Consider the following 25,142-nt stretch of genomic DNA (forward strand, 5'->3'; position numbering starts at 1 on the left):
TGAGGGAGGGGACCTATTTTATTATGTGGTGCTGGAGCCCGAACATGGGGCTCATGTATGTATTCTGGGCAAGTGTTTTGTGAGTGAGAAAGACCTCCAGGTCAAAGTTCACATTATTAAGTTCAGAAGTAAAAGTTGTTTTATAGATTTGCTTTAAGTTTTTTCAGATTCTTATAGTTAATTTCTCTAATTCTTTGTTATAGATATGTGGACAGTAGGAAACCGTTTTCTGACCAGAACGGGTTACTTCTTTTCTCTGATGCCCTTGTCTTTGAATTTTGGACCTTGTTGAGATTGTTGCCTGTCAAGTATTGTTTATTTTAACCTGTAGGACCAGTTCAAAATGAGTGCCATCTATTTAGTCTCTGAATGACTAACCCAACGTACTTTAAGCTACATAAGTGTTAAATTTGTTTCTCTGTGCTTTGGAGCCTGTCCTAGAACTAGCTCTTGTAGACCAGGCTGGCCTTGAACTCATAGAGATCTGCCTACTTCTGCTTGCTGAATGCTGGGATTAAAGGTGTGCACCACTGCCGCCTGGCAGTTTGCTTAAATCTTTAAACATCTTTGTGTAATGTAATGAGACACCAAAAATTGCTTGTCATTGTTGATGGGTTTCAGAAATGAGTTCCTTAGTGTTGGTAGGAAAGAGTAAGACCTTCGCTACCCAACTCACTTCCGTAAAGATCAAATGAAGCCTTTCTTCTCACAAGTGGTGAATACATCATGGTGCTGTTGGAGACAGGGTTTTGCTATGTTGATGAAGCCTTGAGTTTTAGTGCTCTTCCATGTGCCTGTTGACTGTGGCTGGTCAATATATTTTCATTTTACTGTTTGTCATTATCCATACCCTGAAGCTGATTTATCCTTTAGCACTCTAAGCAGAATGGAATGTTTTGATACCTACTGTAATGCATCAAAGTTCAATTTGGCTGTGCAGAATGGCTTGTAGTAATAGGGGGGCGGCGGGGCTGCGACCCCAAAAACCCCAGCCGCCTGCTCGGCTAGCTTATGCCCCGAAATAATTACACAGACACTGTATTCATTTAAACACTGCTCTGGCCCATTTCTACCTAGCCTCTTCTAGGCTAACTCTCGCTCCTGGACTAGCCCATTTCTTATCATCTGTGTAGCGCCCCTAGGTGCGCTTACCGGGAAGATTCTAGCCTAAGTCCATCCTGGGTCGGAGCTTCATAGCGTGCGTCTTCCCTGGAGCAGGTAGCATGGCGTCTCTCTGAAGGCGTCTGCTCTGGAGAGGAGAGCTGTGGAGTCTGACCTCACTTCCTCTTCCTCCCGGCATTCTGTTCTGTTTACTCCACCCACCTAAGGGTGGGCCTATCCAATGGGCCTAGCAGTTTCTTTATTGCTTAGCCAATGAAATCAACAGATTGATATATGACTCTCCCACATCAATGGCTGGCTGTTTAAAACATTGTGTTGAGAAGTTTAGAACTGGAGGCATAGCATAGAGGTTTTTCTCTAGGGTGGCCCAATCCTGGGTCCATCCTTAGCAGTGCAATGAAATAAAAAAAAAAAAGATTCCTCTTGCCTGAGAATTTTAATTTTACTTTCTGATGAATTTTGTGAGTTTATTTTATTAATTCAATAATGAATAAATATATTTTTATTAACTTACCATTTTTAAACTTGGTTTTTTTTGTGATATTTGTGTTTATTTTCTAGGAATTACCCAACTCTGTCTTTCTGGTGATGGAGGTAGGTATTCTACCAGTATTGACAAGTAAGTATTAATAAAGTTGATTGAATGATTTAGAGTCTGCTTCATAAAGAATGTAAAATTTAATTGTTTTAATTAAATAATTAAAATACTTTAAAATTAGATTTTATTTTCCAAATTACTTTTAAATTAAAATAAACAGAATGATTAAATTCATTTTGAATAAATGTCCATATTTTAATTTTTTAAATTAAATTCCATTTTATTGGCTGGGTATGGTGTCACTTGCATATAATTCCATTAGAGGCAGAGATAGGTGAATCTCTGTGAGTCAGAGGCTAGCCTAGTCTAAAAGACAAGAGTTCTTGCCAGGCAGTGGTGGCACACACCTTTAATCCCAGCACTCAGGAGGCAGAGGCAGGTGGATCTCTGTGAATTTGAGGCCAGCCTGGTCTACAAGAGCTAGTTCCAGGACAGGCTTCAAAGCTACAGAGAAACCCTGTGTCAAGAAACCAAAAAAAAATTTTTTTTTTAAAAATCAACATTATATCTATCTATCTATCTATCTATCTATCTATCTATCTATCTATCTATTTATTTATTTATCGCATGCATCTGTCAGGGAGAGGGTGGACACTGGCTTGGAGATCAAAGGAATTGAAGGCATTGGCTTTCTCTGTTCTCCATCCATCATGAGAGATTCTACTCAGGTCACACTTGGCACCCTTCCCTCCTGGGTCTCTTCAAACACCCTCTTTTTTCTTTCTTTCTAAGCCTAAAATGTTTTTGTTGTTGTTTTTCTTTGAGACAGGTCTCACACTATGTATCTTAGCTGACATAGAATTTACCTTATTATAGTCCAGGCTGTCCTTGAACTCACAGAGATTTGCCTACCTCTGCCTTCCAAGTGCTGGGATTAAAGAAGTACATTGCCTTGTCATGATATAAAATAGTTTATTTTAGTCACAATAGCAGTTTCTTTTGACATTGATTACTTTTTCTTTTACACTTCAGTATTGCAATGGTGGAGACCTGGCAGATTATTTGCAAGGTAATTTTATTACTGAATTTACTGTGTGTGTGTGTGTGTGTGTGTGTGAGAGAGAGAGAGAGAGAGAGAGAGAGAGAGAGAGAGAGAGAGAGAGAGAGAGAGAGAGAAAGAGAGGCCAAATAGAGACCAAGTCTCAAAATGGAAGTCAAGTTGTCATCATAGACATTTTTCTTTTCCCGCTGAAGCATCTCACTAACCCTGTAAAGTAAATTTATGTTTATCTGTCAATACTCAATAAAGAGTCTGTTTCATTCTAAGAGGTTTTTCTGAATCTTGTCCCAAACTTGTGTAGAAATACTCAATAAATATTTGTGTGCTTGTTTAACTAGTAGTCATTTTGCTGGTTTTCTAAATTTACACACATATTGAACTTTTTCTCTCTGACATTGAGGAAGGATATTAGAGAAGGGGCTTTCCCCAGGATGGAAGAAACCAAATAGATTTTTTTTCAAAAGGTACAGTTGGTTTGCCATCACTGACCCATTAATTCCTTTTATTTCTTTAAAAATAGATTTGTTATGTGGGCAGTGGTGTTGCACGTCTTTAATTCCAGCACTTGGGAGGCAGAGGTAGAGTTAGGCAGATCTCTGTGAGTTCAAGGTCAGCCTAATCTACAGAGTGAGCTCCAGGACAACCAAGGCTACACAGAGAAACCCTGTCTCAAAAAATACAAAAACAAAAAGCATTTTTTTAAAAACCATGAAAGTTGAAGGAGGAGTGAGTGGGAGAAGGGAAGTGGGAAGGTAATGAGGGTTATATGATTTATATGTACACATATACAAAACATCACTATTAGGTATAATTAATATATGTTAATAAGAAGCCAGAGACATGGCCTTGTGGGTGAAGTTATTTGCTGCCAAGCTTGACAGCCTGAGTTCAGTACTCAGGGTTCCAAATGGTGAAAGGAAAGAACATACCCTCTTAAGTTGTCTGCTGACCTCCATATGAGTGCTTCCTGCCCACTAAATGAATAAGTAAATATTACTTAAAATTTTAATATATGCTAATACAAACATTTGAAAAATTTAAATCATAGTCAGTGGGGCAGGAGAGATGACTCAGTGGTTAAGACCTGGGTTCAGTTCCCAGCATCCAAATGGTGGCTCACAACAATCACTAACTGTAGTTCCAGGGGATCTGATGCATTCTTATGGTCTTTCTTAGCACCAGGCTTGCATGTGGTACACATACATACATGCAAGCAAAATAACTATACACATAATAATTAAATTTAAAAACATAGTCAAAGGATATATTTATATGGACATTTCTTATAATTTAAAAAGCCAGTAATAAGGAATTAAAAATACTGAAATCAATTTGGGGTAGATTTTAGTACTAAATGATACTTGAAATTCTGAACCTCAAATGTGTGCAACATATGTGTGTGTGTATGTTTGTATGTGTGTGTGTCCCATATCAGATATCCTGCATATCAGGTATTTATATTACAATTCATAACAGCAAAATTGCAGTTACAAAATAACAAAATAATTTTATGGTTGGGGAGTCACCACAGCATATGAGAGGTCACAGCATTAGGAAGATGGAGGACTGCTGATATAGACACTGATTTGACTCACCCACTCACATTCAGTAAGAAAAATATATCTTGGTGGGTTTTGTTTGTTTGGTTAGTTAGTTTTGGTTTTTCGAGACAAAGTTTCTCTGTGTAACAGTTTTAGCTGTCCTGGAATTAGCTCTTGTAGACCAGGCTGGCATCCAACTCACAGAGACCTACCTGCCTCTACCTCCCAAGTGCTGTGATTAAAGGTGTGCGTCACCTCGGCCCGGCTCAGACTTTTTTCAATGATCTTAAGGATCAATGATGAACAAGTTATTAAAGTATTTTTAAACCATAAAGTATCAGTTGGCATATTATTAAAGTAATTTTAAAACTATAGGGTTTCACTTACTACAGATGTCAATGTATTTTTACCTTTTACACATTTGAAAATGCTATTCTAAGAATTGTATGGACAGAAATATTCTCACAAAGGATTTAGAGATTTAATGTGTATGTGTGTGTTTGTATGAATGTATGTCACATATGTGCAGTTGCCTGTGGGGGCCAGAAGAGCTCACTGGATGCTTCTGAAACTGGAGTGAGAGGTAGTTTTTAGTCACAAGATGTGGGTGCTAAGAACTAAACTTGGTATTCTTAATTGTGAGTCATCTCTCCAGCCCATCTTGAAGGATTTAAATCTTTCATGTATATTCAGGAGATTGTACTTGAGACATTTTAGATTCATTACTTTAGAAAATTTATATTTTTATACCTAACTATATGTGTACATTATATGCTAGGCTTTTTTGAAGTTTCCAATACTAAGTATGTTGTTTTGTATTATCACAACTACCTTATGAAGTCAGTCTCATCAAACTTATAAAGAAGAGGGATTGTCTTGTAGAATCACACATGGGGCAAGAACTGGTAATTTAAAAGCCTTACACCCTACACCACGCTGTTAGCCTCTAGCCTCTCCAAATGCTGTGAAAGTTACTGAATAACTATTACAGGAGTGGGAACATGACTGCTTAAAGGTCTCTTCACTTATCGTGTGTGGGGCAGGAGGACTGTGTCTTTGAGAGATAGGAGCAGAGACAATGCTACACAGAGCTAGCTCTCTGACAACAGGTTCCCCATAAGGATTTCATTGTCTTTAGTTTGTGCCCATGCGCTGCTTGGTACTAAACTTGAACATTTTTCCTAGGTATGACCCATGTAAAAGGGAACTTATTTTTTACCTATAAAGGACATTGTATTTGTTGAGCACCTTTTATGTTCAGAACTGTGCTATAGGAACCTTGACTAGTAAAAATGGGAAAGAAAAAAGACATCAAAAACAAAATCACAAATCAGTTCTCTTTAACAGATCAGGAACCATTTTTTGAGAAATCTGTTACCTCTTCATAGATTTTGGTTGTTGAATTAACAAAAGGAATATATATGAACCCCAGTTTCTTATTTATTTCATACCTCCTTAACAGATGAATTCTCTTAGTGGAATGAAAAGACATTTGATTTTGTGTGTTTAAATATTTATGTGACTCCTTTTCCACCAGCGAAAGGAACTCTCAGTGAAGACACCATCCGAGTGTTTCTTCACCAGATTGCAGCAGCCATGCGCATCCTGCACAGCAAAGGTGTCATCCACAGGGACCTCAAACCTCAGAATATCTTGTTGTCTTATGCCAATCGGAGGAAGTCGAATGTCAGTGGTATTCGTATCAAAATAGGTAAACATCCATATATTGCTTTGTGGAAAGGACATTTTTTCAGACAGTATTTTTAGATCATTTTAGTTCAGATTTGTTAGACTGATGGATTTTATTGATGCTATTTTGAAATTGTTACAGGGTTCATTGAGATCTGTTTAGATACATGAATCTTTTTTCTAACTCTAACAAGGGCCGGATGCTAAGCCTGCTTCTCCAGGCGGGGAGCTGATATAGTATACTTAGAGACAGTGGGTCCCTAACATGGCACAGATGTCTAGAGGGCCTCAGTCTTTGCTGGGGCTTTTAGTGCTTGAGAGAGTTCAAATTCTAAGTGTGGTATTGATGTTTGATGAGAGCTATGTTAATAATTTATTATAAATTATAAGTAGCATCTTCGCTTGCGAGGATCAAGGATCCTTGGTTAAATAGCTAGTAAAGTAGTGACTTACGTCGTTGACTGTTTTTAACTTCTTTAAATTGAGATAGCTACTTGTTTTCCTTTGGTGTACAGACTTTCAAGAAACACTTTATTTTTCACAGTTCTTTTGTTTCTTGTTTGTCTTACAAAATTATATATTTGTAAAGTGTGAGCAAAGTGTCATTTGTTCTTTTAATTTTTTTTAATTTTGTGAAACAGCTGATTTTGGTTTTGCACGTTATCTACATAGTAACACAATGGCAGCAACACTGTGTGGATCCCCAATGTACATGGTGAGTGAGAAGAACATCTGTATTTGATCTGAACAATGATTTATATTGTTGCTGTTAATTATGTTAGCACTGATTCGATCACACAGAGACCTTGCTTTAGCTTTGTGAACTTAAAAGTTGTTCTACATTTGTTTTTAGTATTTTGAGTCTTTTTAAATTGCATTTTTTCTATGTGGACGAATGTTTTCCAGTACCTATGTCTGTGCACCACATGAGTGCAGTGCCTGAGGAGGCCAAAAGATGGTATCAGATGCTCTGGAACTGGAGTTGCCACAATTGTAAGCTATGTGGTTGCTGGGAACTGAACCTGGATACTTTGAAGATCTGCTAGTGCTTTAACTGCTGAGCTATCTCGCCATCTCTTTATCCTCCTGTTCTGGCCTAGAACTCACTTTGTAGACCAGGTTGCCCTCAAATCCACAGAGATACACCTGTTTGTCCCCTAAGTCCTGGGATTAGAGGTGTGTGCTGCCATGCCTGGCCCTGTTTTTATTAAAGATCAGTTATGATAGAAATCCCTAAATACTGGCTATCCTATTGTTGCTGTGATAGAACACCATGAGCAGAAGCAGCTTGTGAAGGAAAATTTATTTTATTTTAACTATGATTCCAGAGGGATAGGGTCCACAATGGCAAGACAAACATGGTAGTAGATAGCTGGAGAAGGGGGATGGTTGATCACATGTTCACAAGCAGGAAGCCTGAAAGTTAGGGAAAACAGGAAGTGGGGTGAAGCTATAATCCCTCAGAGCCATACTTCCTTCAGCAAGGTTCTGCATCATAAAAGTTCCATAACCTCCACAAACAGCACCATGTTCTGGGGACCAGGGGCTCAAATACATGACCTGTAAGGACATTTCTCATTCAAACCACAACTGTTAGAGTCAACTGAAAATAAAAATTTATATAATACTGTCATAGTATACTTAATGTGTAATAATTAAGAATACTTACAGAAAGCTAGACAGCGGTGGCGCCTTGAATCACAGCACTCAGGAAGCTCTGTGAGTTCAAGGTCAGCCTGGTCTACAAAGTGAGTTCCAGGACAGCCAGAGGTACACAGACATCCTCTCTCAGAAAACAAACAAAAAAGTTTAGTTTTATTTAAATAGGATTTACTTTTTAAATATTTAAATATATTTAGATATATTGCTTATATATAATAACATCTAGACTTTAATAGCATTCTAAAAATTCTTAAGTATGAAGTTAGGTCAGGGCAGGACTTGGCATAATATGCCTCTAATCCCAGCATTTAGGAAGTGGAGGTAGGAAGATCAAGAGTTAAGAGCAACCTGTGCTATGTATAGCAAGACTATGCCTCCAAAAAGAAAAAGAAAAAAAGAAATTTTAGCCTGGAACAGAGTATTTTGGCTGATTATTAAAGAAAGTTGACTCTCTGGGGAATATAGCTTAGTGAGGCCCTGGGATCAATCATCTGAACTATGAGAAAGAGGGAAAAGACTGAATTGAGAGACATTTACTAGGGGAACAGAAATAACATGCAACAATTAAGAGCACTCATTTTTCTTGCAGAGCACTGGGTTCAATTCCTAGCACCCTTTCAGTGGTTCCCAACCACTTACAACTTCAGTTCCAGGGAAACGATTCCCTTTTCTGGCCTGTGAGGACACTGGACACATGTGACACAGACACACATGCAGGCAGAACATCTACAAATATAAAATGAAAAAAATGAAATACTGGGAACAAGTGTTATATATGGAAAATAGTTTCACATTAAGTATAGTTGACCTCTTTAATGTTTGTTTACTTAATTTTATTTATTTATTTATTTATTTATTTATTTATTTATTTATTTTGGTTTTTCGAGATAGGGTTTCTCTGTGGCTTTGGAGCCTGTCCTGGAACTAGCTCTGTAGACCAGGCTGGTCTCGAACTCACAGAGATCCGCCTACCTCTGCCTCCCGAGTGCTGGGATTAAAGGCGTGCGCCACCATCGCCCGGCAATTTTTTATATTTGGATGGGGGGTAGGTTTTATTTTGAGACAGGGTCTCTCTATGTAACTTTGGTTGGCCTGAAGCTTGCTCTATAGACCAGACTGGCCTCAGACTCAGAGATCTGCCTCCATAGTGCTGGGATTAGAAGTGTGCACTACCACCACCCGTCAGTATATATTTTCTTTATTACTATAATGCTCATTCTTGGTATCCATTATAATATATAGACATACTTGTTTCTTTTGTCATGCAGCATTGTATTGTAATTCTAAGTATCATTCTATCAGGGTAATATTACAATATGTTAACATTTTTATTTTGTAATATGATCAAATTATTATCAGTGAATCAATGTACGCACATTAAGACTGTAACTAACATAGTTCATGTCTCTTGAATTTTTGTGAACAGGCTCCTGAGGTTATTATGTCTCAACATTATGATGCTAAGGCAGATTTATGGAGCATAGGAACAGTGATCTATCAATGCCTAGTTGGAAAACCACCTTTTCAGGTAGCCTCACTTTTTCTTATGTTCTAGGTTCTAGTATCTTCTAATTTGCAGTTACCTTTGATTTATAAAATAAGGACTACTTTGAAATCAGTAGGCTTTAGGCTCTTCTGTGATTTGATTTTGTTACAGGTAATGCTGTGGGAACCAGGGTGTATGCTCTTCCTTTCTACCTGCTTGCCCTTTGTAGTTGGGCTGCCATGAAGTTTTCTCTGCTAGTAGCATAGAGTCAGGGCTAGCTAGCCCTAAGATGAATGGTAACCAAACCTCTTCCTGTTAGCCTGGTTTCAGGGTCAGGGAATCCAGATGAGGTGGGCACTGTTCTGATGGGTCATAGAAAACTTATCTGCTACATCTCCTGGCACTTTTTTTTTTTTTTATTTTTCTTCTTTTTGTTTTTTCTTTGTCATCTCCTGGCACTTTGTGGATGAGAGGGGGATAATTACTGAATTTTTGGTTCTTCTTCATCTCCTTTTCTTATTAAGAGCCTGACCTTCAGAGGATATGCCGGCATCTCTTGAGTTCATATTATAATGTTATAATTTTTAGTTTTATTATTTTTTTTCGAGACAGGGTTTCTCTGTAGCTTTGGACCCTGGCCAAAGTTCGAGTTGGAGGCTGGCCTCGAACTCACAGAGATCCATCTGCCTCTGCCTCCCAAGTACTGGGATTAGAGGCGTGCATGTGCTGCCCCCACCACCTAGCTGTTTTATTAATTTTTTAACCTGAAAATTCTTTACCTAGCATGGTATAAAGAGTGAAATTCTTTGCTCAGCATTGCATAAAAAGAAACCAGTAACTCAGTCAAGTTACTTGTTTTGCATTCCCAGTTTGGTTCCTAGGTAGAGGAAGTTTCACTGACCTAGCCACTCTTCCTGTAAGAGTGCTACTGTTAGGGAGAGACAGTATCGGCAATATACTTGTTTTTGTTTTTGTTTTTTCTTGAGTCCCTTGAAAGTCATACAGTAAAACATACCTAGGCTTTACACAGCAGTAATGTACTTACTGGGTAGGCTGTGTAACCTCCAGAGTAACAACTCTTCTCTGTTCAGGCTCCTTGGAGGGTCTGAATATATTGTACCAAGATACTCAGAATTTGCATATTATCTCAGATGGTTTTTAAGTCTTTTGTGCCCAGCAATCCATTCGTGGTCAGTCTATAGCTCTCAGGGTCAGTATCAATAACATTTTGCAGTAGGAACAGGTTTGAAAGTTTTGCTCCCCTCTATTTAGAAAGTTAACTTTTTTTGTTCTTAAATAGGCTAATAGTCCTCAAGACCTAAGGATGTTTTATGAAAAAAACAGGAGCTTAATGCCTAGGTATGTGATTAAAATTTATTCAAATTTTATTGGGTTTTATTTTTTAAAACAATTTATTTATGTACTTAAGTAGTAGTAGTCTTTCTCTGTAGCCCATTTAGCCTTAAGCCCACGATCTTCCTACTTTACCTTTATGAGTGTAATTACCATCATTCCTGTCTAGTCTGGGTTTACTATTCAGGAATGCAGTGTTATTTATTTAAACTTAATATTTTGTGAATTTCTGTTGATGGGTCTTTTTCAATTTATAGTAATGTTATAATAGGAAATTAGAAAGTTTCTAACACACCACAAATACATAGGCAGTACTGTGTCATTTGTTTTTTGTTTTTTAAAATGCAAATTTAAGAAAACCATCACAGAACTTCTATGTGTTAATTGTATAGAGGCAGATAGACACAGGTTCATAAAGCAAAAAGTAAATTCCTACCTAGGCTCTGGACATACTGTAGCAATAGTAAGAGTTATTATATATTTTTTCCAAATGCTCTTTGTGGGAGTTATTTACACATGCTTGAGAGCTTGTGTGTTTGTGTGTGTGTACATGCAGTGTGAGATAAATTACATTTTGAGTTGTATTTTCTTTCTTTTTTAAGATTGGTTCTCAGAATAGTCTTTCCTGTATGATGCAGCAGTGTAAACAGAGTGCCTTTTCCATAAAGGGAAGAAGACCAATTAGCTATTTTAACTTATATTAGTCTTTTCATTAATGAAGTTGGCTCATTTTTATTTACCCTAATAGCTTTTACTAGCTTGTATCCCATGGCATGCATGCGTGTGTGTGTGTGTGTATGTGTGTGTTTGTTTCTGTTCTGTTCCTCATTTTTATCAGCTGCTTTGCTATTTTAATACTGGCTTTTGGAAATTGGATTCCCTGTCAATTGTATTTGATTAAACTTTGCCCTTTTCTAGACAGATCTGGAGGAGGTGTTTTTTTTTTTCTTTAGAGACTCTTATAGCAACTATTAATACAAGTTGTGTTAAAACTCAGGCTCTCTGTTCTAGAAGAGTAAATAACAGTGTTTAGCACATTAATTGCTGATAATTATCAAAAGTTAGTATAGTGCCTTTTTTCTCACTTCAAGATATGAAGCTTTGTTGAGTCTTCTTGTTAGAGATGTAATATTTGTGAAAGTGTATATACATTTTTATTTACCAGGATGAAGGCAAAAGTAATGTAGTTAAGTACATAGAAACTCACCACTTACATTGTCTTTTACTTCAGTATTCCCAGAGAAACATCACCTTACTTGGCTAATCTCCTTTTGGGTTTGCTTCAGAGAAATCAAAAGGATAGAATGGATTTTGGTAAGTAATAGCTTCAAGCTTTGTGTATTTTCTAATTTTATATTTTCTGAGAAATGTATAGATTGCATAGAGTTATTTTAGAAAAATAAAAGTCCATTTTGCTTTTGGTTGTCTTTTTTCCTTTCACTGTTTTAATAAAGACTCATCAAGTGCTCATCATGTTCCAGGAACGTGGGATAGAGTAGTAAAGAAAACTGTCTTCAAGTAGTTAATAATCTGAGGAGAAAAGAGAGATGAGCTGTAAACTGTAATTGTAGTTGTGTTAGAAGGTGACAGCTACTGTGCAAAAATAGAACAAAGGAAGAGATAAAGAATGAGAAACTAAAATTTTAAATAAGGTAGTCCACAGCGCTGGCTGTCCTGGAATTCACTTGGTAGATCAGGTTGGCCTTGAACTCACAGAGGTCTACTGGCCTCTGCCACCACCACCTGACTAGAGTCTTAATATTAACATAAATATCTACTACTTCTGATATCCATATGGGTTTAAGTTACTATTCCATATCATTTCTTTGCTCTGATATGTTTCTATTTCTCTCTGCCTTTTGTGGTCTCATTGGTTTATTTATCTAGTTGTCAATATCGTTTAGTCATGAGTCTTAACATTTAATGGCTGAGACATCTCTCCAGCCCTAGCCAATGTCTTTTCTAAAGGTTGTGTTCTCATGTTTCATTACAGAAGCATTTTTCAACCATCCTTTTCTTGAGCAAGTTCCAGTTAAAAAATGTAAGTACCCATTTTTACTTAGAGTATGCAAGCTGAAAGAAAAAATTTAGTATTTTACAACACAAAATTAATTTTTTATTGTTTTTCAAAAATTCCTTGAGCATTGCCTATATACCTGTAGCCCAAATTCTAATTGGTATTAATAATAAAAACCCAGCCGGGTGATGGTGGCACACGCCTTTAATCCCAGCACTTGGGAGACAGAGGCAGGCGGATCTGTGAGTTCGAGGCCAGCCTGGTCTACAGAGCTAGTTCCAGGACAGGCTCCAAAGCCACAGAGAAACCCTGTCTCGAAAAACCAAAAATAAAAAATAAAATAAATAAAATAAAAACCCAGAGTCTGACATAGGGGTTAATGCTAAAGATCAGAGAAGCAGAGTGGTCAGCTACTAGAGAGTTCTTACCTCTACCAATGCTAAGACTGAAGGGGCAATCCTGTCCTCAGACTGTTTAGATCTGTCTCCACCAAACCTCAGACTGTCCTGAGCTCCTGTCTCCTCCTGCCTTATATTCCTCTCTCTGCCCAGGCATATCACTCCTGGAATTAATGGCATGGGATCCCAAGTGCTGGAATCACCTTTTAAACAGATTCAATCTTGTGTAGCTCAGGGTGGCATTGAACTAACAGAACCATCTGCCTCTGTCTCCTGAGTCCTGGAATTAAAGGTGTGAGCCACCACTGCTTGGCCTCTAGTTGCTTAGCTCTGCTCTCTGATCTTCAGGCAAGCTTTATTTGTTTAAAACAAAATATCACTACAATCTATAATTGTGTTTGTTCAACAACAGTTTTTTTCTTTCTGCATCCAAATTGAAAAGATTTAGTAACTGCTGCATTTTTATTTGAAATTTTTAAAATTATTTTTATGGTGTGTGTGCATGTGAGTGTGTGTGTATGTACACACACAGAGAACAACTTGCAGGAATCAAGTTGAGTTCTATCCATGTGGGTCCTGGTGATCAAACTCAGGTTGTCGGGTGTGGTGGCAAGCACATTCACCTGCTAAGTCATCATTCTAGTCCAAATTTTATATTTTTGTTAAATTAAAATCTAAAAACACTTATCTTTGTTATTTTTAAGCATATCTTCGTGTCTGTGTGTGGATATGTACACTTGAGGGCAGGTGCCCAAGAAATCCAAAAGGGTTATAGATGGTTGTAAGGCAGTTGATGTGGATGTTGGGAACCACACTAACACTCTTAACTCTCCTTACATTTATTTACCTAGTATGTGTGTTTGTGTATTCGTGTATGTGCACACATGTGGAAGTTAAAGAACAACTTGGTTGGGCTCCTTATACCATGGGTTCCAGGGATCAAACTCAAGTGGTCAGGTTGGCTGCCAGTACCTTTTCCTGCTGAGCCATCTGCCCAGCCATTCTTTTCTTTTTCCTTTCCTCCCCCCCCCCCCCCCCGAGACAGGGTTTCTCTATTTAATAGCCTGACTGTCCTGGAACTTCCTCTATAGACCAGGCTGACCTTTAACTCACAGAGATCTGCCTCTAAATATCGTGAGTGTTGGAATTAAAGGTGTATGCCATCACACCTGGCTCTTTTTTTCTTTCTTAAATAGTTTGTTGCATTTTTTGTTCCATCCTTGTAACAATTAATGAATAGATGAATACAAATTTTGGGTTAAAATAAGATTGTAGTTGGTTTAGAGCTTGTACTGTTAGGCAGATCTTACAACCCACTATAGAGAGATGCAGATTTTTGACTGTGCTTCTTCCCCAGCTTGCCCCGTCCCAGTGCCTGTGTATGCTGGCCCTATCCCTGGAAGCTCTTGCGGCAGCTCGCCATCTTGTCGCTTTGCCTCTCCACCAGTAAGTTGGGTTTTATTAAAAAATGATTTCAGAGTTAGGGCTTTTGTTCTCTTAGTGAGTACGTTTGCTATGGAGCTGAAGCCTAGAAGAAAGGACATCAGAGTTGGATCAAGTAGACCCGCCATTGGCCCTCTGCTTTGTTAACTGCATAATACCAGTAAAAAATGATGTGTCTGTAGACCATTTTTTTTCTGAACAGTGATTATTAACTACCACCTTGTTGTTCCACTTGGGAGTTTAGTGATACATGCAAACAAAGCATGCTCATTAGAGGTGGAAAAGCAATAAACAATACTGTACACTGTAAATGTTCAGATTCCATAGGATTTGATGAATGGGGGAATAACCTTGGAACTAGATGTTACTGATTTCACAGTGATTACTAGCCCTGCCACTCAATTCCCTTCAATCTCCTGAAGTTTTCCAGCTAATCCTTAAGGCTGTGTCCTCTCCAGTTTAAGTGCGGCTTCCTTATCCCTGAAGACTTCTGATTTTCTGCTTGTTTGTCCTTCCAGCTCTATTCTCTGTTTTACCTAGTTCTTTTCTACATGTTGTTAGGCTAATCTCCAGATCTTTGTTGCAGCCTTATGATCTTGGGACTTTTTACAGCTGAAGGCCCAGGGAGCTCTTGTGTCAGCTGTTGTATTTTACATATTAGCCAAGTAGACATGAAGTTTTTGGCTTCTGGCAGAAAGATAAGGGAGCCATAAAAGAAGGCGACTGTGTTATTAGCCAGTTGAGACAATGTAAAAGTTTACAAGGAAGCTTGAAAGCTCCTGTATCCCATATTGACATGGTAATGGGATGAGTGCCTTAATCTCTCTGAGTTTGTTTCTTCATATGTGAAATGAATGCAGTTTACCTCAAGGATAACCGAACATAAACCCTCACCATCTATCTGACACTCAGTAAATTTACAGTCAGTGACAGCTGCTATTAGTATTTTCATGAGAAACCAGGTAACCACAGACAAAATAGATGCAGAGCAAAGCTTATTGCTGAAAGATAAGTTTTAGTTTTAAAACCGTCAGATATGGGCTAGAAAGATGGTTCAGTGGTCAAAGTGTTGGCTGCGTAAGCATAAGGACCTCAGTTTAGATCTCCCACATCCATGTACAGTCTGGGCATGACGGCACATAAACCTATAAACCCAGCATGGTGCACTTTCAAAGTAGGTAGATCCCACAGGCTCCACAGAACAGCCGGACTAACCAAAGAGAACTTGTTTCAAAAAATAAGGTGAGAGAGGAAGGAATCCAAAGTCAACTCCAGATGCACACACACAGACAAGGGCACCTGTATCCATCCATATAGGTACATGCATACACACATACCAAAAATAACGTAGAAAAGGGTAAAATAAACAAAAACCAAAAAACTCTTTCTTTCACAACCCAACAAATATAAACCAAATTTTAAAAAAACGTGATGTGTTCATAAGGCTTACATTTCTGTAAATTTGACCATTTTTTTTCTTTTTTTTTTTTTTGTTTATTTTGGGGGGGTGGCGTTGAGACGGGATTTCTCTATAGCTTCAGAGCCGGTCCTGGAAACTACCTCTTGTAGACCAGGCTGGCCTTGAACTCACAGAGATCCACTTGCCTCTGCCTCCCGAGGGCTGGGATTAAAGGCCTGCGCTACCACCACCGCCTGGCTGAATTTGACAGTTTAAGAGGAAAGAAAGAATGCTTTTTCCCTGTATCTTTCTGGAATACTTAGGGTAACATATTAGTTACTTTTCTTGCTGCTGTGATAAGTGCCTTGGAAGAAGAAGGAGGGTTTACTTTTGCCCACAGTTGAAAGGTATATAGTTCATTATGATGGGGAAGATACGGTGGCAAGAGCTGCCTAAGGCTGTGGCAGCAGGAAAAAAACTTGTTCAAGGTTGTGTGGATCAGGAAGCAGAGAGGGCCTTGGGCCAAACTATAACTTATAAGAACACACCTATGGCCTACATTGTCAACTAGGCTCCATCTCTAAAAGGTTCCGCAACATCCAAAAACAGTGCCATCAGCTAGTGCCCAAGTGTTGAAACATCAGCCAGTGGGGGACATTTTGCATTCAAACCGTAACATTCTACCATTAGCTTATAGTCATCTCTTAATTCAAAATGCACTCTATCCAACTTTAAAAGTCTTCATCGTCTTAACATTCCAACATTGTTCTGAAGTCCAGAGTCTTTTAAGGATCAAGGCATTCTTTATTGTGAACCCATGTGAAATGAAAAAAAAGTTAGGTGCTTCCAACATATAATGACCAGGGTAAACATTCCCTTTTCAGAAAGGAGAAATGAAGATATCAAAGAACTAGGGGGCCAAAGCAAGGCTGAAGCAGACAGGACTTATATCAAACCCCACAGCTTCATTTCCTGCATCTAGGTCATGGTAGTATCATCTGGGCTCCATCAGAGCTTCACCTTCAAGGCTTCAATCACAGCCCACCAAAGAGCTCCATGCAGGGAGTCTGACCCTTTTGTATATTGCCTGGGCCTCAGCAGTTTCCTTAAACCTTGCCAAGTCCTCCTTTACCCACTCACTCTTGCATGGTCATGCCTGAAAAACCAGTGCCATGTGGGTAGTGCCAACTTCAGTGGAGCCTGTCCCCTTGGACCAGAGCTGTAGTGGCCTCTGAGTGTCTGACTGGCTGAACTTGGGAAAGTATTTCCCTAGAAGGCCCTCCTGGAACAGGATGGCCAGGAGGGTCTTGTGTTCACTTGTTCTCTTTAAAGTTTTTCAAAACGGTTTTGTATTGTTGCACCATTCACAGATAGGATTTTGCCCTCAAGTTACCTTTCTTATTTCCCAAGTTCAGAATGTGTGGGGTGAGGAATTTGAGTAAGTGAAGATTGATGATTTCAGGGAAAATTGTTAAAAGTGAGGAGGGGAAAAAACGTGAGGAGCATCCCAATGTTTGTGTGTGAGGCCCTTAATTCTGTCTCTACCCCTGCAAAAACAAAAGTAAAAATAAGTAAAGAGATAATTAAAAAAAAATCCAGGCACTCCAAAGCAACACAGAGAAACCCTGTCTTGAAAAAAAAAAATCAAGGCACTGTAGCACACACCTTTAATCCCAGTACTATGGAGATAGAGGTGGACAGATCTCTGCAAGTGTGAGGCCAGCCTGTTCTACTTAGTGAGTTCCAGGACAGCCAGGGCTACACTGTGAGTAGTAATCATAGGGAGGTGGGGATTTGAGATGAAAAAATGAAGCATGTTTATGTAAAAGCCACGATCTGCTCTATGCCATGAAAAGGTAGAGAAAATGGAATACAGAGCAGGCTAGACAGGTAAGCTCTGGATACAAGAAAAGCATCACTTTGAACAAGATAAGAAAGGACAGGTGGATGTGGATACAGGCGCTTTTGGATAGCAGAGAAAGAAATTCCAATGTTTCAGTCTAAGTCACTGGCAAGAAATTATAGAGTTAGGTAGTCAGTTTCACTGACTTTTAATTGTGTAATATTGGGGAAATGACCTAACCCTCTGAGCTTGTATATTCTAGTTTATGTACTTGTGAAATGAAGTGCAGAGCACAACTAGAATCAGAGCTGTGCCGCGTAGAGTGCCTGGGTCACAGTCAGTGCTTGGCAGTGGCAGTCCTTCACCTCCCTTCACTTCATTGCTTTCAGGCAGTCTTCAAAAGGGAGGTGAGGGAATTTTCATTACATATTGAGACACACAAAAAAGGACATGGGGCTAGGGAGATTTGCCACAGGTCCCGGCAAGAGACCTTGTTTCAGAAAAACACGGTGAGAGAGCTGGACAAAATGGTTTGGAGTTAAGAGCACTTGCTGCTCCTCCAGAGGACCTAAATTAGATTGCCAGCACCCACGCCAGGCAGCTTAAAACTGCCTGTAACTCTAATTCCAAAAGATCTGACACCCTCTTCTGGCCTCTGTGGCACATACACCTAAAATCAAAATAAGTAATTTTTTTTCTTAAAGAGTAAGATCAGGGCCAGAGCCAATGGTACATGCTTTTTTTTTTTTTTTAATCCTAGCACTTGTGAAGCAGAGACAGGTAAATTTCTGTATGCTCAAGGCCAGCCTGGTCTATATAGTTCCAGGACCATTGATGAATGGCTCTTGGAGAACAATATCAGAGTTTGACCTTTGATCTCTTGATACATGTGCACTTGCACACACAACTTTACACATGCCCAGATGTACACACATAAACACATACAAACATGTGGTAAAGTGCTTTCAGACTCATTTCATTCCAACTGTTAATTCAAAGTCTCAGCAGAAGTCGTATTTAAGGCATGGGTTTAAAGAACATGATGTAGAATTTTGTTGTTGTTGCTGTTTGTTTTTTCCTTCTCTGAAGTACAGGAACCATAGAGACTTAGCACAAGTTATAAAATTGATTTAGAATCATTGTACAATCAAGGCATTTCAGTAGAGTTATCACCAGAGTCTTTAAACTTGGCAAATGCCAAAAGATATGACTTATGCTTAAGTCATTTAAATGTAATTATATACTTCTCTTCCTTTCTTGTCCTGTCTCCCACAGAGAATCCACCTCCTCCTTAAAAAATAAAATAGAAAATAAAAAGAAAACACCCATGTTAGGTTATCTAAATCTTTCTGTGAGTGTAAACTTGTAGTCTAACAGACATTACACATGTTTGTATGTCTGTTCTTTTTCATAATATGGTCTTTTGCTTTTCTGTGTACAATGTTTTCTTTAATATGTCTAGAACTTTTTATGTCCAAAGTCACTAGACATTTTATGTTAAGTAAATAGTTAAATTGTGTCTGATTTGCAAGGCCATGATCTGGGACTGGGGAAATTGCAGTGACTGAAAAGTCAATTTTCTCTAAAGCTCCAAGCAAGTTTAATATTTACATGTGATAAATGCTGTGTTTTTAAGGATCATTTTTAGAATAATGTTTTGGAAGTCTTTCTGCAAACATTTTAAACTGCTTTTCTAAAAGAAAGATTTCTGAAGAGATTTTTTTTTTGAAATTTTAGATGGAAGTTTATTCCCATTTTTACAAAAGCAGTACTCTTCAGGCTATTCTGACTTGCATTTGATGATTAGGACAGTTTTAATTTTATGTTGTTAATTTTAGTCCCTTCCAGATATGCAGCATATTCAGGAAGAAAACTTATCCTCCCCACCATTGGGTCCTCCCAACTATCTACAGGTGTCCAAAGATTCTGCCAGTAATAGTAGCAAGAACTCTTCTTGTGACACGGATGACTTTGTTTTGGTTCCACACAACATCTCGTCAGACCACTCATGTGAGAATCTTTTCTACTTGTACACATTATATTTTTTTTATTTACTAAATTTAAACCTCTATATTTAAACTTGTTGTGTAGGGCACCTTTACAGATGAGCATTTATTTAGTTGTTTTGAATTCTCGGAATTATATACCTACTTTTCTAAAATATGCTTAGTGATTGATTTTCTGTAAGATAGTATTTTTGAATTCTGAAGGTAATGAAAATGTTTAAAGAAATGATCTCAAATTATGTTTACATCCAAACAGAAAGAGAGAAGCAAGGAGAATGGGCAAGTATCTTTAAAGAGATGAAGTAAAGGAAGAATCCATTTGAGGGGAAAAAAAAAATCTAAAAGTCAGTTGTTTGTTTAGAGACAGGATTTTCCCCATGCTGACAACAGACTTGCAATCTCCCTGTGTCAGCCTCTTGAGTCCTGGGATTATAATGGGTATGTACCACCATACTTAGCTTTACAAGACTCTTCAGCAGAGAGTCCAGATTAAATAAATTTAGCTAGGACTGATTAGAATGGTGAAGAGTGCCAGAAAACCCATAGAAAAGAGAAGTTTTGCAGAAATGTTGACAAGGTAGAGACCCATGATGTAGTTGTGCAGGGATTACGATCAGGGGAAGTCGAGATTTGGTACTTCCTGTATGCAGAAGAGATCTGCATTAGGTCTGTGTAGTTGCTTAAGTTACTAAGCACCCACTTAGTAACTGTGTGCTTCTTCTCAGCATTGTCCTTGCTTGTTTGTTTGCAAGATCATAATCCCCAGCATGAACAAAGAGAGGAAAACATGGACCACAGCAAGTGTGCAGTTTAGAATCAGTGCTGTGAAAACTAGGATTACCTTTAAATATCATCCTGTAGTACAGTAACTTGCTTTCTTTATTAAAAGAAATATTTCAAGCCTGTCAGTGGTGGCGCATGCCTTTAATCCCAGCGCGGGAGGCTGAGGCAGGCAGATCTCTAAGAGTTCAAGGCTAGCCTGGTCTACAAGAGTAGCTCCAAAGCTACAGATAAACCCTGTCTCGAAAAAAAAAAAAGAAATATTTCAAACAAAATAGTACAGCAGAAACTCAAGTCACCACTGTAACATGCTGCTTCTGCATGTGTCAGGATTTGCTCTATTTATTTGAAGTACTTTTCTAAAGATAGGCAAATACTACCAGTACATCTAAAGTGTCGTTCCTCTCAGTCCCCAGGTTATGTATTCTTCCTGTAGGTGTTTTGATCCTTTAACCTGTACCTGAATCCATATAAAACATGGTCTCTCTCTCTCTCTCTCTCTCTCTCTCTCTCTCTCTCTCTCTCTCTCTCTCTCTCTCTCTCTTTCATTGAAATAAATGTTATACAGTGTTTATTTCTATATTTTTTGTTCTATTTTTGTTATGCATCTGAATGCATGAGTAGTCATGTGACTAGTTCATTTTAATGCTTCAGTTTTACAGGACAGAACTAAAGCTCAGTTTGTCCGTTTCTCTACTGATTTACAATAAGTTATTTCTGAAATTTCAGTATTTAAAATGCATTAAAAGTCAGGCTGGAGAGATGGCTCAGCCATTAAAGACTAGGCTCAAAACCACAAGTAAGATGTATTATAGGTCACCCCAATACCATTGGCTTATCAGACTGAATTCTGACAACATGTCTGTGTACAGATACCAGAATTCCTTCAAAGTGGATACCTTATAAAATATGAGTGCAGAATTTGTCTCTGTGTATAGTGATACTAATGTTTTAATAAATAAAGCTTGCCTAAAGATCAGAAGGGCAAAGCTAAACCACCAGAGGTCAGGCAGTGGTGGCACACACCTTTAATCCCAGGATTTCAGAGACAAGCAGCAGACAGATCTCTGTGAATTCAAGGTTACGCTGGGCTACACAAGATCAATGCAGAAAAAAATCCAAGTGGTGGTGCCCCACACTTTTAATCCCAGTACTAGGGATTCTCACCTTTAATCCCAGCACTAGAGGAAATATAAGATAGGAGGGGAGAGAGAGGCTTAGTCGGTTTAGTCTGTGGTCACCCAGCCATGGAAGAGATACTTCTCTAGTGACTTGGCTGCTTTACTTTTCTGGTTTTCGGGTCGAACCCCAGTATCTGTCTCTGGGTTTTTATTATTCATGCAATATCTGTGTCAAGAGACTGTACCTCTAATTTCTCTTGTACTCCCCAATTTACAATCTTTTCTTTAAAAAATTCTTTTGCAATTTATTTATAGATCAAACAAATAAAAGAATCTGATAATTATTATTTAGTGTGTGTGCCTGCATGCCTGGAGGTCAGAAGACAACCCTCAGGAGTCATCTCCTTCCTCCTTTTAGTCATCAGGTTTAGCAGCAGGCCCAGTTTAAAAAGTCTTAATTGATGTGAGATAGTCGTGGTGGCATACACCTTTAATTCCTTTTGAACACTTTAAATTTTCTATTACTTTTTAAATGATTTGTTTATTTTTATTTCATGAATGGATGTTTTATCTTCACATATGTCTGTATGAGAGCATCAGATCCCCTGGTACTAGAGTTACAGACAGTTGTGCGTTGCCATGCAGGTGCTGGGAACTAAACTAGGGTCCTTAGGAAGGCTCTCATTAACTGTTGAGCCATCTCTCCAGCCCCAGTTAAATTCTCTATATTTTTAAAGGTTTATTTTTAAAGAGCAAGGGAAGGGAACCAGACCACTTAGAGCTGAAGTTATGAAAGTTATGAATGGCTGTGGCTGTGTGAGAGCTAGAGACAGAACCTGGGCCTCTGCAAGAGTGGCCAGTGCTCTTAACCACTGAGACAACTCTTCAACCTCATAAATCTCCTTAGTCATGAGTGTAAAGAAACGAAATACCACAGTGTAAAATAAGAGCTCCTATAATTGAAAATCTGGCAAATTAAGAAGAGTGTAAATATTATAGGAAGTCATTGCTTTACACTAACCTGTGGACTAGGGCTCAGGGGGTAATCAAAATGAAGTCGTTACACTGAAGTTTCACAGCATCATTCTGAACCTGATCTCTCATGAAATCAGAAGTATTACAATTACAGAGATAACAGCCATCATAACTAAGCTCACTTTCCTTAATCTTTGCACAGAAAGAGTTTAAGAAATATCCCAATGCTAAAGAATTAGTTATTACTTCCTATGGTCTGTCACTCTGTCCAAACCTTACAAGGAATATCACTTGTCCATAACCCATGGCTCCTTATTTTGTTTTTCCTTCTCCAGTCCTTTCTGACTTAAAACCAACCTCCACTAATTAGTCTATGGAACACTTACTCTGTTTCATAAATAAAGCAAAAGCGTTTACTAATTCTACAGTAGAAAATAAAGCCAATTAAGATTTCGTTTTGTTTTGTTTTTCAAGATAGAATTTCTGTGTAGTGCTGGCTGTCCTGGAATTTGCTTTTGTAGAACAGGGTAGTCTCAAACTCAGAGATCTGACTGCCTCTGTCTGCCAAGTGATGGGATTAAAGGTGTGCCTACAATGGAAGCTTGAAAACTGTGCTTTAGCCAGGTGTAGTGATGCACACCTTTAATCCCAATACTTGGGAGGCAAAGGCAGTCAGATCTCTTGAGTTCAAGGCCAGCCTGGTCTACATAGTGAGTTCTAGGACAACCAGAGCTATATAATGAGACTATATAAATAAATACATAAATATGTATAAAAATTTAAAAAACACAAAACACACACATAAGGAAGGAAGAAAGGAAGGAAAGAAGGAGAGAAAGAGAAGAAAAAAGAAAGTTGTGTCTTACCTCAGTGTCTCTACTGGGTTGTATATGTGGCTGTAGCATTACATTGGACTGTTTCCTTTGGGGAAGACTACTCTGACATGGTCTTCTGCCTAAAGAATATAATCCTGATAGTATTTTAGTGTATAATGAATGCCTATAGTTTCAAGAGTTAGTGTAAAATTTCACTTAATAACTTACTTTGTCAGTCATTTGAGCTGTAGTACTCTTGCCTTTAATTCTCTGTGGCATTCTGTAGTACAGGGACCAGTTTGATTCTGTCTCAAGTACTTATATCTAGTCTTGAGCTTAGTTGTGGATGAGCATTGCTGCCTATAGTAAATTGGAGAAGACTTCTATATCTGCTTTTTCCTCTGTATATTTTAAAATAAATTCTGTGGTTATATTTAAGGTATAGGATATTTTTATAGTAAGAATACCTAGTAATATGGTTATCATAATGAAACATAACCATATTCTCACAGTAACATAAAAGTTATAATCTGGTCATTTATCAAAAATCTAATATGCTATTATTTACTATGTTCTAACTTTAATTTTTGTTTTTTTTCCCAGACAGGGTTTCTCTGTGTAGCTCTGTCTGTCCTGGAAATAGCTTTGTAGACTGGACTGGCCTCAAACTCAGAGATCTGCTTGCCTCAGCCTCCCAAGTGCTGAATTAAAGTGTGTGCTATCACGCTCTTTTAAGTTTTTTTTATTGCATTTATGTATGTATATGTATTTGTAACGATTGGAGGACAACTTGAAGAACTCAGTTCTCTCCTTCTATGTGGGTCCTGGGGATTGAACTCAGGTCCTCAGGCTTAGTGGCAAGCGTCCTTACCAGCTGAGCCAAACTGCCAGCCTTTTTTTTTTCTTTTATTTATTTATTAAAGATTTCTGCCTCCTCCCCGCCACTGCCTCCCATTTCCCTCCTCCTCCCCTAATCAAGTCCCCCTCCCTCATCAGCCCAAAGAGCAATCAGGGTTCCCTGCCCTGTGGGAAGTCCAAGGACCACCCACCTCCTTCCAGGTCTAGTTAGGTGTGCATCCAAACTGCCTAGGCTCCCACAAAGCCAGTATGTGCAGTAGGATCAAAACCCAGTGCCATTGTTCTTGAGTTCTCAGTAGTCCTCATTGTTCGCTATGTTCAGCAAGTCCGGTTTTATCCCATGCTTTTTCAGACCCAGGCCAGCTGGCTTTGGTGAGTTCCCAATAGAACATCCCCATTGTCTCAGTGTGTGGGTTCACCCCTCGCAGTCCTGAGTTCCTTGCTCGTGCTCTCTCTCCATCTGCTCCTGATTTGGACCTTGGGATTTCAGTCTGGTGCTCCAATGTGGGTCTCTATCTCTGTCTCCTTTCATAGCCTGATGAAGGTTAATATCCAGGAGGATGACTATATGTTTTTCTTTGGGTTCACCTTCTTATTTAGCTTCTCTAGGATCACGAATTATAGGCTCAATATCCTATATAATCTATCTTTAGTCCCACTTTGAAAGGTATAGATATCTGGTATTGCTGGCTATTTGAAGCCTTTTTAGGGTTCTGTGATGTATAGTGATTTATAGATTTATAAATTTAGAATAGATTTACCATTCTATTTCCTTGGGTCAAGTAGATGAAAAAGAGCCTAAATTTACCCATCATCTTTCTAATTTACTTTCTTCGCTTCCTCCCTTTCTCCCTTCCTCCCTCAGTTTCTTTCTTGTTCTTTTCCCCTTTTTTTGAGGCATATTTTCAAGAGTTTTTTCTACCTTCCTGAGTGTGTGTATGTGCATGTGTGTGTTGGTAAAGGGGTGGTAAATACAAGAATATGGCACCAAAACCAGTCCTAACTTGAACATTTCTCTGGTAGTAAGCTTTTCTCT

At 38.5% G+C, this 25,142-nt stretch overlaps 1 protein-coding gene across 5 annotated transcripts in view; it reads left to right on the top strand.

The window, feature by feature from the left end:
* Ulk2 (unc-51 like autophagy activating kinase 2) overlaps positions 1 to 25,142 on the top strand; it is a 78,009-nt gene that overhangs the window by 12,859 nt on the left and 40,008 nt on the right. For 3 of the 5 annotated variants that reach the window (XM_075992250.1, XM_075992251.1, XM_075992252.1), the window contains exons 4-13: positions 1,684 to 1,716; positions 2,693 to 2,729; positions 5,799 to 5,972; positions 6,592 to 6,665; positions 9,039 to 9,140; positions 10,399 to 10,457; positions 11,683 to 11,765; positions 12,445 to 12,492; positions 14,224 to 14,312; positions 19,390 to 19,561. In XM_075992250.1, coding sequence (XP_075848365.1) covers positions 1,684 to 1,716; positions 2,693 to 2,729; positions 5,799 to 5,972; positions 6,592 to 6,665; positions 9,039 to 9,140; positions 10,399 to 10,457; positions 11,683 to 11,765; positions 12,445 to 12,492; positions 14,224 to 14,312; positions 19,390 to 19,561 — 871 coding nt within the window. The remainder of the gene's footprint in view (positions 1 to 1,683; positions 1,717 to 2,692; positions 2,730 to 5,798; positions 5,973 to 6,591; positions 6,666 to 9,038; positions 9,141 to 10,398; positions 10,458 to 11,682; positions 11,766 to 12,444; positions 12,493 to 14,223; positions 14,313 to 19,389; positions 19,562 to 25,142) is intronic. The other 2 variants (XM_075992254.1, XM_075992255.1) reach the window with 1 other exon arrangement.

The sequence above is a fragment of the Microtus pennsylvanicus genome, chromosome 11 (assembly GCF_037038515.1).
Source record: "Microtus pennsylvanicus isolate mMicPen1 chromosome 11, mMicPen1.hap1, whole genome shotgun sequence".
Classification (NCBI taxonomy): domain Eukaryota; kingdom Metazoa; phylum Chordata; class Mammalia; order Rodentia; family Cricetidae; genus Microtus; species Microtus pennsylvanicus.